Source organism: Meleagris gallopavo, chromosome 2 (assembly GCF_000146605.3).
Source record: "Meleagris gallopavo isolate NT-WF06-2002-E0010 breed Aviagen turkey brand Nicholas breeding stock chromosome 2, Turkey_5.1, whole genome shotgun sequence".
Lineage (NCBI taxonomy): Eukaryota > Metazoa > Chordata > Aves > Galliformes > Phasianidae > Meleagris > Meleagris gallopavo.
Window position 1 is genome coordinate 97,802,005 of NC_015012.2, and position 12,947 is coordinate 97,814,951.

At 35.1% G+C, this 12,947-nt stretch overlaps 1 protein-coding gene across 1 annotated transcript in view; it reads right to left on the reverse strand.

The window, feature by feature from the left end:
• NBAS (NBAS subunit of NRZ tethering complex) overlaps positions 1-12,947 on the reverse strand; it is a 161,833-nt gene that overhangs the window by 116,378 nt on the left and 32,508 nt on the right. Inside the window, exons 20-23 of the mRNA XM_010707958.2 lie at positions 12,454-12,558; positions 12,046-12,182; positions 805-888; positions 114-267 (exon numbers count right to left, since the gene is read on the reverse strand). Of these exons, the coding sequence (XP_010706260.2) occupies positions 114-267; positions 805-888; positions 12,046-12,182; positions 12,454-12,558 (480 nt within the window). The remainder of the gene's footprint in view (positions 1-113; positions 268-804; positions 889-12,045; positions 12,183-12,453; positions 12,559-12,947) is intronic.

Genomic DNA, 12,947 nt, shown 5'->3' on the forward strand with positions numbered 1-12,947 from the left:
TCATAGAAAACATTGGGAAAATCATCCCATTAATACTCATTAAGACAGAATTCCACGGAAGAATATTGATCAGCCTGACACAGCCATCATCATTTCCTCGCTGCTGTTCTCACCTGCATGGCGTATTTTTCAATTTCCTGTGCTCTGCTCAAATACCAGTCAGTTACGAGCTCTACTGAAAGCTCAGTAGTTCTGTATTTCAGTAATTCAGGTTGTGATTCATACAGAAATTCGCTTTCATCTTGTAAAGTTGGTTCAACAATTGTCCTTAAAAGAAGTAAATACATATTAAAATATTTGTTTACTTGCCTTTCCCCCCCACCTTCCCTCCAAATTAGGTTTTCCTAATATTTCTGGTCATTCTGAAGACAAATGCACCAATAATTTAAGAATCAAATGCCAATCACAGTGTGTTTTTTTCTCACTGATGTAACTGATAAGAGATTCCAAACATAAAATGGATCACAAAAGAAAAAAATCTTCTCTACAAAAGACACAGATAAGCCCAACTTCTGCTCCCTATTTTTCCACACAAAAAGCAGTTACATTATTCATTAATGCTGCTATAATTATGTTATGGTTTACAGCTTTCTGCAAGATACTCATCAAAAAAATCACAGTGAACTTAATGCTTCTAACTTAATGCCTTTGGTTTTTCAGTCTCATTAAGAAAGTTCAAAACACAAATAACTGTGTATGAAAATGAGAAGCAAGTCTTGCTAGGTATTTAACACATTTTAAGAATTAGTAAATAAACATAATCTTAATATCACAAACTTCTTCATTTTATTTATTTAAACTCACCTGCAGTCTGCTTTTTCACACCAGTCTTCTTCACGATGTTTCTGCTCATTCCAAGGAATAATTTTCAGTGTCCCTTGCTCGTAACTGGTAGGACAAAAAATAGAATTTTCATGTCAATATTGTTTAAAAAATTTCTGATGAATTAAACTGGCTATATGTGTGTGATTTTGCCTGTAAGATGCTATCTCTACGAAAACATGTCCTACCTAAGCCATTTACAATGAATTAAAAAAAGAAAAAACCTCAAACACTTTCTTACTGATGTCTTAAAAAAGAATCAAATAAAACTGCTACACACTTTTAGAATCTTTACCACTTCACAGTAAGTATCCTGATTTCATATGCTAGCACAAAAGACTGAAATGAACAAAAACCTGTTAAAATAAATAAAAAAATCCTTCGAATTCTATCATAATTCTTGTACCGAAATGAAACAAGCGATGTTTTGCTGTACTAATCTTCTAATTTCAATTTAACGTGATCTCTGTCTGCAAACATATACAGGTAAATGTATATTCCTAAATGCTGAAGGAAAAAGAATCTTTGAGATACAAATTAAGAACAACATGTGCTGTTACTAGAATGCCTAGTTATGATCTGTGATTGTAGGTTAGTTGTCTAGGCAGCGTGAAAATTAGGAAAACCAAGATATACGGAACATAAATGAGGGAGAAAAACCTTTTAGGTTCTGCTACTTGTAGAGATAAGAAATAAACCACATAGTAAATAAAGACATTAAAGCTGCAGAGCACTGGAATAATGAGATTTAAATCTCATTCATTTTCTCCTGACCCCATAAAGAGCGACAGTAATACAGCATGGACAATCGCTATTCACAAGTTAACTGATGCAGTATTCTTATCCCTCAAAGTGCAGAACTGTAACACAGTTTAAAAACACTTCTCCAATAAACGAATCAATTTCACAATGTTAGAGCCAAACAAAACTATAAATCAGTAACTTCATCTCATTTAGCAACAGTCACAAAATGCATACATACACACATAAATACGAAACAAAGCACAGAACTGTCCTCCCCTGTACACACAAACATTTCTCCAAGGTCATCCATTCTTTTTTTTTTTTTTTTTTAAACACAATACACTAACAATAATATCCTGTGTCTTATCTGTAATAATTCCAACCATCCACAAGAAATATGCATGAGACATAGCAATAAGTTGGTGGAAAGAGGCTTGCAGACTGCAAAAAGCGAACAGACAGGAGTTAAGAAAATGGAAAACAGCAAATTCTTACGTTTCACATACAGTAACATCCACATTCAACTCTGGTTTGGACAAAACACAGAAAAGAGACAGCAGAGAACAAGGAAGTGTTGCATTTAGAAGTTGTTTCAAATATCTGTCCAATATCAGCTACTCCTATAGCCATTGACAATCTGAGAATTCAGATCCCAAACAGTACAACTCCTCTTAGAAAACGAGTAAAGGGAGATTTTGGAACAGCACATCTGATTTCACACTATAGACTTTCTTTTTTCCAACTCTGCTGTTCATACTAACACTGTAATTAATACAGAAAATCATTAGGTAAAAGGACAGCAGGAGTGTACATCACAAATTTAAAACCATGCACAAATACTGAATCTGAAAGACAAGGAACCAAGACTTCCCAAGACTTTCACACTTTTTTGTTTTTTGAGGGGTAGGCATGCTGCTCTCCGTCAATATGAGACATCAAGAAAGAATAAAAAAGAATATATCACTCCAAGCCTGTACTGTATCACATTGAATGAGTTCTTAATTAAGCAGCCGTATTCTGCATATTTGCCATAGACATGACAAAATTACATCCTGCAATTAAAATTCCAGTCAAGAAAATAATTTTTAACAGCTTAATTAGTATAAGAGGTTTAGAAACAAAGTTTGCACAGCTTGCAAAGTTTCCTAATGGACCCAAATGTTAGTGTGTTTCTTTCCTCCCATTACTCTTAACATACTTAACAACTTGTAGACTCAGCAGTTATATTTCTATATGCAGGCAATAATTATCTACCCAGCATGAAACAAGAAGTTACTGGAAAAAAACTTCTTTTGCTGGACTGACGCAATCACCTACTCTTCTCACCAACTCATTTTAGAAAACATGCTGTAATTGCCTCTCCCCATCTAAAACTAGAAATTTCTTCCCTATTCCTCTATCACAAAACACCTTGGGTCTACCTTTAAATTTTAACTGTTTCAAACAGTTGGTTTTTTTTAAATACATTTTCAAATAGAATCCTTTCTGAGTAACAGTTTAAATACAGTCTTCCACCAAAATAACTTCTCCAGAGTCAAATATTGGCTTATAATTTCAGCTAACTCTCAACGCTTTTGAAATAATAATAAAAAAAGTAGCTTGCTGAGAAATAACTCACTTGATTACTATTCTTTGTTTGACAGTTCATCCATTTCCCTTCTCCTCACCTCCAAAATCTACCAAGTGAGAAAGTAATGAGACACTTAACACCCTTCTGCCAACCCTACTGAAAAGGATGTGACAGAAAAAAAATGCAGTAAACCTTTTGTGAAAGCTCGAGCAGATTGACAAGCCATGTACAAAAGATTTTTATGAAGTTGTTCACTTTTTCATGCCACTTAAATAGAAGATGACGTTTCACTGTTTTTCTCCCTATAGAGATACTAGATTTAATCATCTACATGTAAACTGCTAACAAACACAAAAAAGTGCTTGTGTTCAAAAATGCAAAGTCTCAAAAAGAAGTGCCATAAAGGTCTATCACAAGTGTAAAAATATCTAGTTCAAGAATATTTGAGCTGTACATTATAGATTCTTTATAAAATTCAGGTACACATGGCGAGGTGCTTGCCTGCACCTACTATATTTTTCCTCTCCTTTTTACATCTGCTGTTGGTCATTTGCCTTCTGCCAAGAACAATCTCATGTTTCAGCAGAAGCTTCTGCATGAACGAAACCTACAGATGCCCACAGATGTCAGTTTCTGAAGTTAGATTATATAACTTCTTAAGCTTTGCATGGAACTTTATTAGCAGATCTCACCACAGAAATCTGAAGAGAAAAATCTTTGATTCATGGGACAGTGACTGCAGCGCAACCTTGAATGGAAGCCTCGTTTCATCCTTCTTTCCCTTCTCACAGCAGAAGAATAGTAATCATCATTAAACGTATGTTCTAAATGCATAAGGAAACTTGACATTTTAAAAGAAAACAACCATCTACATAGCTGCTAAATATCATATTCTTGTAGAATCAAACAACTATACAAAATCAGTTTTAATACAGACGAATCTCTTTCCAAGTGTAGTTCACAATACACTGACCCACAAAAGAACTGCTTACTTCATTTACCGCCTCAACAATGCTAAAAACTTCACAACTCCATCCTGGCCCCTTTCTAATTGCGTCCAACCGTCCTTACTTTCATCATTCTAAAAGGTTTAGAAAATCTCTTTGTATTTCAGTTTAAACACAAGGACAGGAATAAAGCAGCCTTGACACCAGTAAATGATAGGAGATCCCAGTAGCAAAGAGGCAAAAAACACTTAGAGCTATATTTATCACGTTTATCACAAGTTTGGTTTTTTTCCCCAGAATGATAGTTAAATTTTAATACAATCTGTTTTCCCCTCCGAATTTTTGTATCAGTAACTGTAATGTCACCATCAGAAACATAGCTATAAAACTCCAAAAAAAACTGCCATCAATTGCAAAAGAGTAAGCTGAGAAAGGTTTTGGGAATAAAACTACATCCTGAAAACTCAAAAGCATTCACTGCAAATGAAACTGAAAAGGAAGAGCTGGTGAAGGGAACAGGTGTATGCTATGAGGCAGGGTTTCCATTTTTCTACCATTACTTTGTTTGCAGCACATACACAGCAAACTCAGCACCACTGGGACATGTCAGAACGACTGCACAGCATACATAAATCTGACAGGTTCCGAAGCGAATTCAGCATGCACAAGTAGTTTGCTGAATGTGAAACACAGAGCCTATTTTATCGCATCTATCATCCATTCTCTCAGCTTGTGCTATGCAATCTCACACCTTTGCTCTAGAAACTGAAATTCCAGAGGTCAGAGACAGTACTTAATGTAGAGTGAATCAGCAGGGTGTACTCATCCGAAATTCCAGGTATTGGAATTGAATACTGTAGTCACTAAGGCAAGTATCTCTCTTTTACAATTAAAAGAAACCATCACATGCTCCATAACTAACTTCCTTCAAATATTATCTGGGATTTTGTTTGGTTGGTTTTGTGGATTATAGTTTTGGTTGTTTTTTCTCTTCTGAGCCACTGCTTCCCTCCCCTATTCTTTCCTTTTCTTTATTTCCCATTTTATCCTTTCCAACAGTAGAACAAATTTGATTAGAAGTCAGTAAACTGACAGATTACAGAGGTATTCAACTTTATTTCCTCAAAAAAGAGCTGACTTCTCCTGTATTGCTCTTTCCACTCTATTGTTTGCATTTTGTTTTGACAAAAGAGGCCCATGCTATTGCATCCTGTATCCTATCAACTGCATTTATTCAAACCTACAGATTATTTTTCTCTCCAAGGACAGGATCTCAAAAGAGGAATGTCTAATTTAGTTTTTAAGGTCAGAGTCCAATGCTTTCTGTTATCAATGGCAACTTTGAGGGTTGTTTCTTTTTTTCCCCAAGGATTTCAATCAGCAGGCCTGTCTCAGAGACACATCTAAGTTGAAGATTAGTATTTAAAAAAAAAAACTTGTAAAATTGTGCAAACTAAATTCAGACTTGAAACTGAAGGGCAACTCACTCCAACATATTTGGGAACAGTACCTTTTTACTGAAAAATATGTTCTTTTTTATTTTCCTAAAAATATATGGGGAATAGAATCATAGAATTCCTCAGGTTAAAAGGAAAAAGATCATCAAGTCCAATCACAACCTAACCGTACCACCCTAACTCCAACAACCCTCCGCTAAATCATGTCCCTGAGCACCACATCCAAATGGTTTTTAAACACATCCAGGGACGGTGACTCAACCACCTCTCTGGGGAGCCTATTCCAGTGCTTAACAACCCTTTCTGTAAAGAAGTTTTTCCTGATATTCAACCTAAACTTACCGTGGAACAATTTGAGGCCATTTCCCCTCGTCCTGTCACCTGTCACCAGTGAGAAGAGACCAACCTCGCTCTTGCTGCAATCATCTTTCAGATATTGGAAGAGAGCAGATAACAAGGTCTCCCCTTTTCCCCAGCCTGAACAGGAGCTTTCCTTTTTCTTTTTCTTTTTTTTTTATATTATTATTTTTTACTTACTGTCTCATTATCTAAGAAAAAAAAAGGATGCTCTCAAATAGCTTGATATCCTTAAACTGCAGTGCCCAAACCTGTGAGGCTGCATAGCACAGAGCACAGCAGAACACCTTCCCTCATCTGATGGCAGGTATTGGACCTGGTGCACACCAATGCAGAATGCGAAAAATCAATTCTTTTTTCTGTTGCTCTGAGGTCCTTATGGCTCTGAAACAGTTCTATGGTATTACAATTCTATAACTGAGGATGAAATACCATCAGGAACGCATCCCAGGAACAGACATGCACCTGCACTTTCCACACTACATGAAAATCTGGGTTAGTTCAGAAACAAATAAGTAATGGCAACTAGACAACTGGATACGTATATCTAAGGTTTCCCATTTTTACATTACTATATGGCACATTTTAAAGAGGTGGAAAGGGGAGACTCATTTTCCCGTAAATGGCTGTAAGACATGAAATTCAACAGAAGTGGAGTACAGCTGGTGCCTAAAATAAACTGCCAAAAGAACCATTTTTGGAGAACTGATCCACATTAAATAGTGAAAAAGGTATCCCAGCTGCTTTTGGCTACCACAGTTGACTATGTTTCAGAATTCCTACTGAGCATATTTCAATGACAGGTCTTTCAAATCAACCAGAGAAAAGTTTTCTTTCTGATTCTGCATAAACAAATCAAACTACTTTTTAATGAAATAGTTATCTTCTTGTAACCTGGAAAGAAAAGAAAATTTTTACACTTAAATTAGCTGGACAGAATAACCTAAGCAACAGAAATGTCAATCAACACTATTCAGTCACAACTTAGGAGACTGCTGTGTTTTTTTTTTCTTTATGTATACAACGAAATTGTAAGGCAGCAGCTTTCACAAAATCTAAATGCGCTACCTTAAAGACATAGATGAGCTCCCAGTCTTGCCACCACACTGTGAAAATACATTTATAAAAATGTACATTTATAAAAAAAAAGTACACTTATAAAAGTGTAATGAACATTTGTGGAAGGAATTTTGTTCTTAATTCCATAAAAAAAGCTACAAACAAGACCAGATTAGCAAAATAATTTCAGAGAATAACACAGAAGGCAAGCCAAGGTACAATTCAGGAACACGCATGCAGTAGACTGACATGGTAAACAAAGACAGGATAAGCTAGGCATAAACATTGCAGAAAGAAAAACAAGTTAAAACAGCAAACAACAGAATTGCAGTTCAGCTCATGCTCTATAGAAAGATTTGAGAAAATTGCTGCTGGATACTCCCAAAACCTTCTCCTCGATGAAAACACCCAGTCCCCTCAGCCTTTTAAAAATGCTCTGATCTCTAAACATCTTGATGGTCCTCTGCTAACCTCACAATGCTTCATCAAAATATTTCCTGCTTGTCCCGTATCCTAGATGCAGCTGAGCGAGCGCAGTGTCTGCTCCATCTTCTGGATATGCTCCTATTAATGCAGGCCAGGTTGCTGCTGGCCTTAGCTTTCAGGACATGCTGCTGACTCATGACTTGCTTGTGCTCACCAGGACCTCCTGGTCCTTTTCAGCAGAGCTTCTCTCCTGTCAGTCTCCAGCTTTCACTGTTCCAAAAGTTTCTTCACTCACAGGAACAGAACTCTGCATTTCTCTCAGGCTGTTCAGGTCACTCTGAACAGCAGCTCTGCTCAGGTATAGCAGTTCCTCATAAACTTCTCACCTTTCTTGTCAACAGTTCTTGTCAAATGTTCTCCATGGCCTCTTCATAGCTGCAAATTCTCTCTTGCATCTTCAAAAACTTTTCAAGAGTAATAACACAATACTTCAACCAGCTCACTTTCTACAGCATCCCTTTGGCCAAATTCAGCCAATCCTGCAGCTGCCCAGATCCCCACAAAGGCCAGTTTTAAGAACTTCTTTTCCTCCAAACTACCTTTTACGGACACCACAAGAACCTTCTCTTTTCCTACCAGAAATCAATGCAAAGAGAAGCATGAACATGTGGAGTCATGAAAATGTAATCTTCCCCTCAAAACTTGCTTTTCTGATTTTCAGTTGAAAGTTAGATTAGTGATTTTTAAACTCATACTTGAAATTAATATCAATTACACTGACTCTCTACTTCTGAACTGTTGAGTGCTTTTTTTCTTTTCCCAAGTGTAGAGGAACATGTATGTATATGTATATACACACACACACACACAAGAGGTGCAGAAGTCTTCTGATTGTACTGCTACACAAATGAATAAAAACAAAAAGACAAAACTGAGTATGGGATTAATCCTCTGAACATAAACACATCTGAACTGAACTAAAAACAAAGGCAGTTCACCAGAAGAAAAGAAACTAATAGCACATAACTAGGAGTACATATCTGACGGTTCCACAGGCATTCAGTTATCAAATCAATTACATTTGCAAGAAAAAAGATTAAGCTACTTCATTGGAACTGCAGTGCAACAAGCAGTAACTAAAAACCAGGAGAAGGTATCATAAAGCAAAGGCAAATCCAAAACCACTTGAACTCTCCCAGTTTAATTATCTTTTTGTTATAGATGAGAATCTACTGAATTGAATTTTTCTCATTTTAAAAGCTTCATCTGAAGTTCTTAAAAAATATTTCCACGCCTATCCCAGTGCAAATGGAGTTCTGTCAAAACTCTCCAGTAAAAGTTCACTATTGACTGAACTAAAGTCATGACTGAAAACCAGTACTTAAAAAAAGTTAAAGGGTAAAAAAGCAGAAGTATACAGAAGTCACCAATTTGAAGCCAAAGTTTTTCCCTACTGCTGTAATGTACAAAGTTATGGATGTTGAGGAAACCTCACATTTGAATTTCCCAAGTTCTGTGTTTAAAGGGTGAACTATAACACTGCAATATAAAAGTTAAGTGTAAGGAAATTAGAAGAAAAGGAAGACGACTCTGGTTATGTATTTATAATTGCAGTAAAGCATTATTTTCCTCTGAAATCATCTTTAAAAACCTGAGGGAAACAATCTTAACCATAAACTAGGAATGCTAATTGTCATTTTTAAAAGAGAGATCAACTCCTCTGAATACCTAAATTCCTATGATGTTCATTCTGGTTGTCTTAAAAGATATAGACCATGTACCTAATGGACCTTTGAGAAGGATCATGAATACCAATGACCCAGCACAGAGTCAGGAATCATCACTATAAAGGAAGCTGACAAATAATTATGACAAAGGGAAGGAGTAAGAATACATTATCACAATTCTGCAAAAATACATAAGTAAACACCATTATCTACTACTTTTTTTCCTGTTGGATACACCAACTTTTATGCCTCAAAGTTTTTGGGACACCAGACTGCAAGTGCCATCCTAATGTAGACGATGTGCCAGGAACAGGAAAAACTGCTGTTTAAGACTGCATATAACATGCACTAGCAAAACAGGCATCACTTTCTCTAAGTTCACTGTCTGTAGTTCGAGACAAGATGAAGTGACAGTCATGATGCAACCTTTACAAAAACATTTTTCCTGGGTATTGACATTCTTCAGATGCAGGACTCTTTGTGCATTCATCTTGGTGGTGCTTTACAGCAAACAATTGTGTACCAATGCTTTTTACTTCGCAATAGTTAGAAGTGTCTGTTTTTCCCTCTTCCCCTGTTCCACACACAAGCATGACAGCACTTTCTATTTAATCTCAAGCTTTTCCTCATCCAAATTCCCATAGAAATGGCAGTAACTAACTAGAGGAACATGGATCAAAGTGGTAAATTTCCAAAAGGACTGGAGTTACCTCAGAGAACTCATCCTCTTATCTACTCAAGTGCTCAAAAACCACAGAAGATATGGGCAACTCTTAGCAGAGCTTCATTTTCCCTCTTCTTCCATTTCACAAGGTTTCCCTTTTGTTCAGATATTTATTACAGCCAACACTTGAAAGTTTTTAATACTAAATAGGAATGAAATAGTTCAATAAATTGCAACACAAATTAGTTCAATCAGTTCACTTAAGGCAAACTGTATCTGCATACTCTACAGAACAGTAAAGCTAAATAACATGCTCTTCTCAACTGGAAATCATAACAAACACATGTCTATAGAGAAGGAATTATTCTGTTTATACTAATTTCCCATTAAAAATAAATAAATGCAAGAAATAAAAAGACCCAATAAACTCATACTAAAATGACCAAGAACTCAAATTCTTTGATTCACATGTGTTAATTTTGATTCACGTGAACTGAAAATTCTCAGAAGCTGACATTATCTGGTAGAAAAAACTGATTGCTTTTCAAAAGACACCTTCTAAATCTAATAAGAAATAAAGTCGTAGTAAAGTTTACTCATTAACAGATATTTTCATTAGTAGATGCTCCATTGTATTACATTAATAAAACAAAGACGTAGTTAGTAATACTGTGTTAATAATCAGTTTTGAAACAGCAATTACAATTTTAGAAAGATGTTAGATCAGATGCTCAGTATAATTTTATGTATTTTCCATGCACATCCTATTTGCCCTTATTTTGCAGTTGTCCAGAGACAAGCATTTCAAAGATACAGTATTATCTACTCTGCAACTTGCAGAAAAGCATGAACTTGCACCTATCTATTGATCATAGCACAGGGAAGGTCTCTCCACTCTGTCAAAGAAATAAAGATTCAAACTATACACTTCCGTTTTTCAGCAGCAGACAGATGCTCTTAAACCATAACTTCACATCTTCACTACCAGATTAAGAGTGAAATCTTTATTTTAAATCTTCAGAATTTTGCCTCCCAGCAAACAAATTGGTTTCTTAAACAAGACAACCAAACACAGCAACAAAAATAAAAAAATTTAAAACAAGTGATCCTTCAGAAATAAGTTGTTTATGAACACCAGCAAGAAATTATGACAATTCAGAAAAGCCTTCAATCCTCCCTTCTCATACATCTTATTAAAACAATAGAGAAAATTTGGATTCTTCTGTTTTATAAATATAGCAATAATTTCTCTTTACAATCTATTACCTTAAAGAAAAACATAAAACAAGGGTTCATACAAACTGAACGCGTTCCTAATATTAACAAAATGATTAAAACGATACTAGCAAACATTAGATATCAAGAAAAAAAACACTAGCTTCCACTAAGAAAAAGTGACCAAGTATTATAAACTGGTAAAATGTCACAGGAGTGACTACGTGAATAAAACCCCTTCTACATAGCAAATTACCCAAAAAGTAACATTTAAACTTTCAAATGAAAGATGCAACTATAAAATTGGAAGGATCCAAAAAATAAAAAAATAAAATAAAATAAAATTTCCATAACCTACTCAAAAGAACTATCCTCCTGAAATAAGAGTTCAAAGTCCCATGGCAAAATCTGAAAACTGAAATCTAATTCTGTGTGAGCATTGAGCAATATACTTCAAAACTAATTCTGTAATTGAAGCATTTGAAAGAAACAACCTACAAGCAAAAACTTCTTTTAAATAAGACTGAGAACAGTAGTATGATGTTCAAGACTCTCCTGTGAAGGTTTATAATAACAGTCAACATGAAATTGAAAGTAAACTACATTTTATACTCAAAGTCGAGATTTAAGCCTTTTCCTAATTCTTCCTTTGTAAGACTAAGAGTCTGTGACAAGAAAAATCATTATTTTGAAGTTATTGACTGCTTAAGGATTAAACAGTATTTAAAAACAAACTCAGAATAATACAATATTTACATTCCATCCAGGAAAAAAAAAAACACTTCTATTTTTGACTCTTATTTTGCCTGTTCTTAGAACACACTTACAGACTTCTATTCACACCAATGAAAATTTGGGTCTGAAGCTGCAGGCCAAGAGTCCGTGCTTAGGTAACGGAGACAAGAACATCTAAATTCCTTTCTTCCCATTAGATAACCCAGAAAGACAAAAAGCTTTTCCAAATGGCACAAAGTAAAACAGTAAATGAAGATTTGCGCAGGAAGTGACAAAGCTTTAAAAAAGAAAAAAAAGTTAGTATCCACTAATGCATTCTTACCAAGCCTCAGGCAGCAAGAAAGCATATTCATGTGGTGAAGTAGTCTCTGGAAAATTGGAGAGAATTGCCTGTCTGTGTGGAAGTAGAGCTGATCCATGAAACGTAAACAAGATTTCCAGGGCTCTAACATTGCTTTCCTAAAGACAAAAAGCAATATGCTGCAGAAGACTTATATAGACTAAAACAGAGAAAGTAATGCAAGTTTACGTCCTATAACAAACACTTAACTTCAAAATTTTTCTTCAATAATAAAGAAAATTTGTTCAGGGTCCCTGCATTTACTTATTTACAATCAAACAAATACATCTTCCACTTAAACTTCCATTGGGATTCAACTATGTTCAACAGAACAAATACACACCTAAGCAAAGGCAGCAATAACGAAAAAAATTAACAAAACATTAATACCCGAGCATAAGTTCTTGCTGAAAGCACAATATTTTGATTTCTGAACTTCTTGAAGAATTCTCCATCATAGTGCTGTTCAGCTGAATGAGGACCGCCAAGGATTTCCTACAAAAAAAAATAAAAATAAAAATTAAAAAAATTATAGACCAAATTTTATACAAGATTCACAACAGCATCCAAAACTATATGCATCATACCATGGATAAACATAAATTATACCCATAAAAGACATGGTGGAGGCTTGTTTTCTTTTGTTTGTTTTTGATTACTTTTTTGTTGGTTTTAATTTATCCCAGTATGGAAGAATACACATTTTCGATTGATAAGCTAAGACAATTCTCTGCTCTATTCTAATTAAGTTTATACAACATTGGTTACAAGAGAACGTAGTAAAAATCAACCTGAGTACTACCAACTGCAAAGTTAAATTAAAAAAAAAAGAAAAAATACAGATTCCCATTCCAAGAAGTTTCATTTCTGTAACTCAAAAAAAG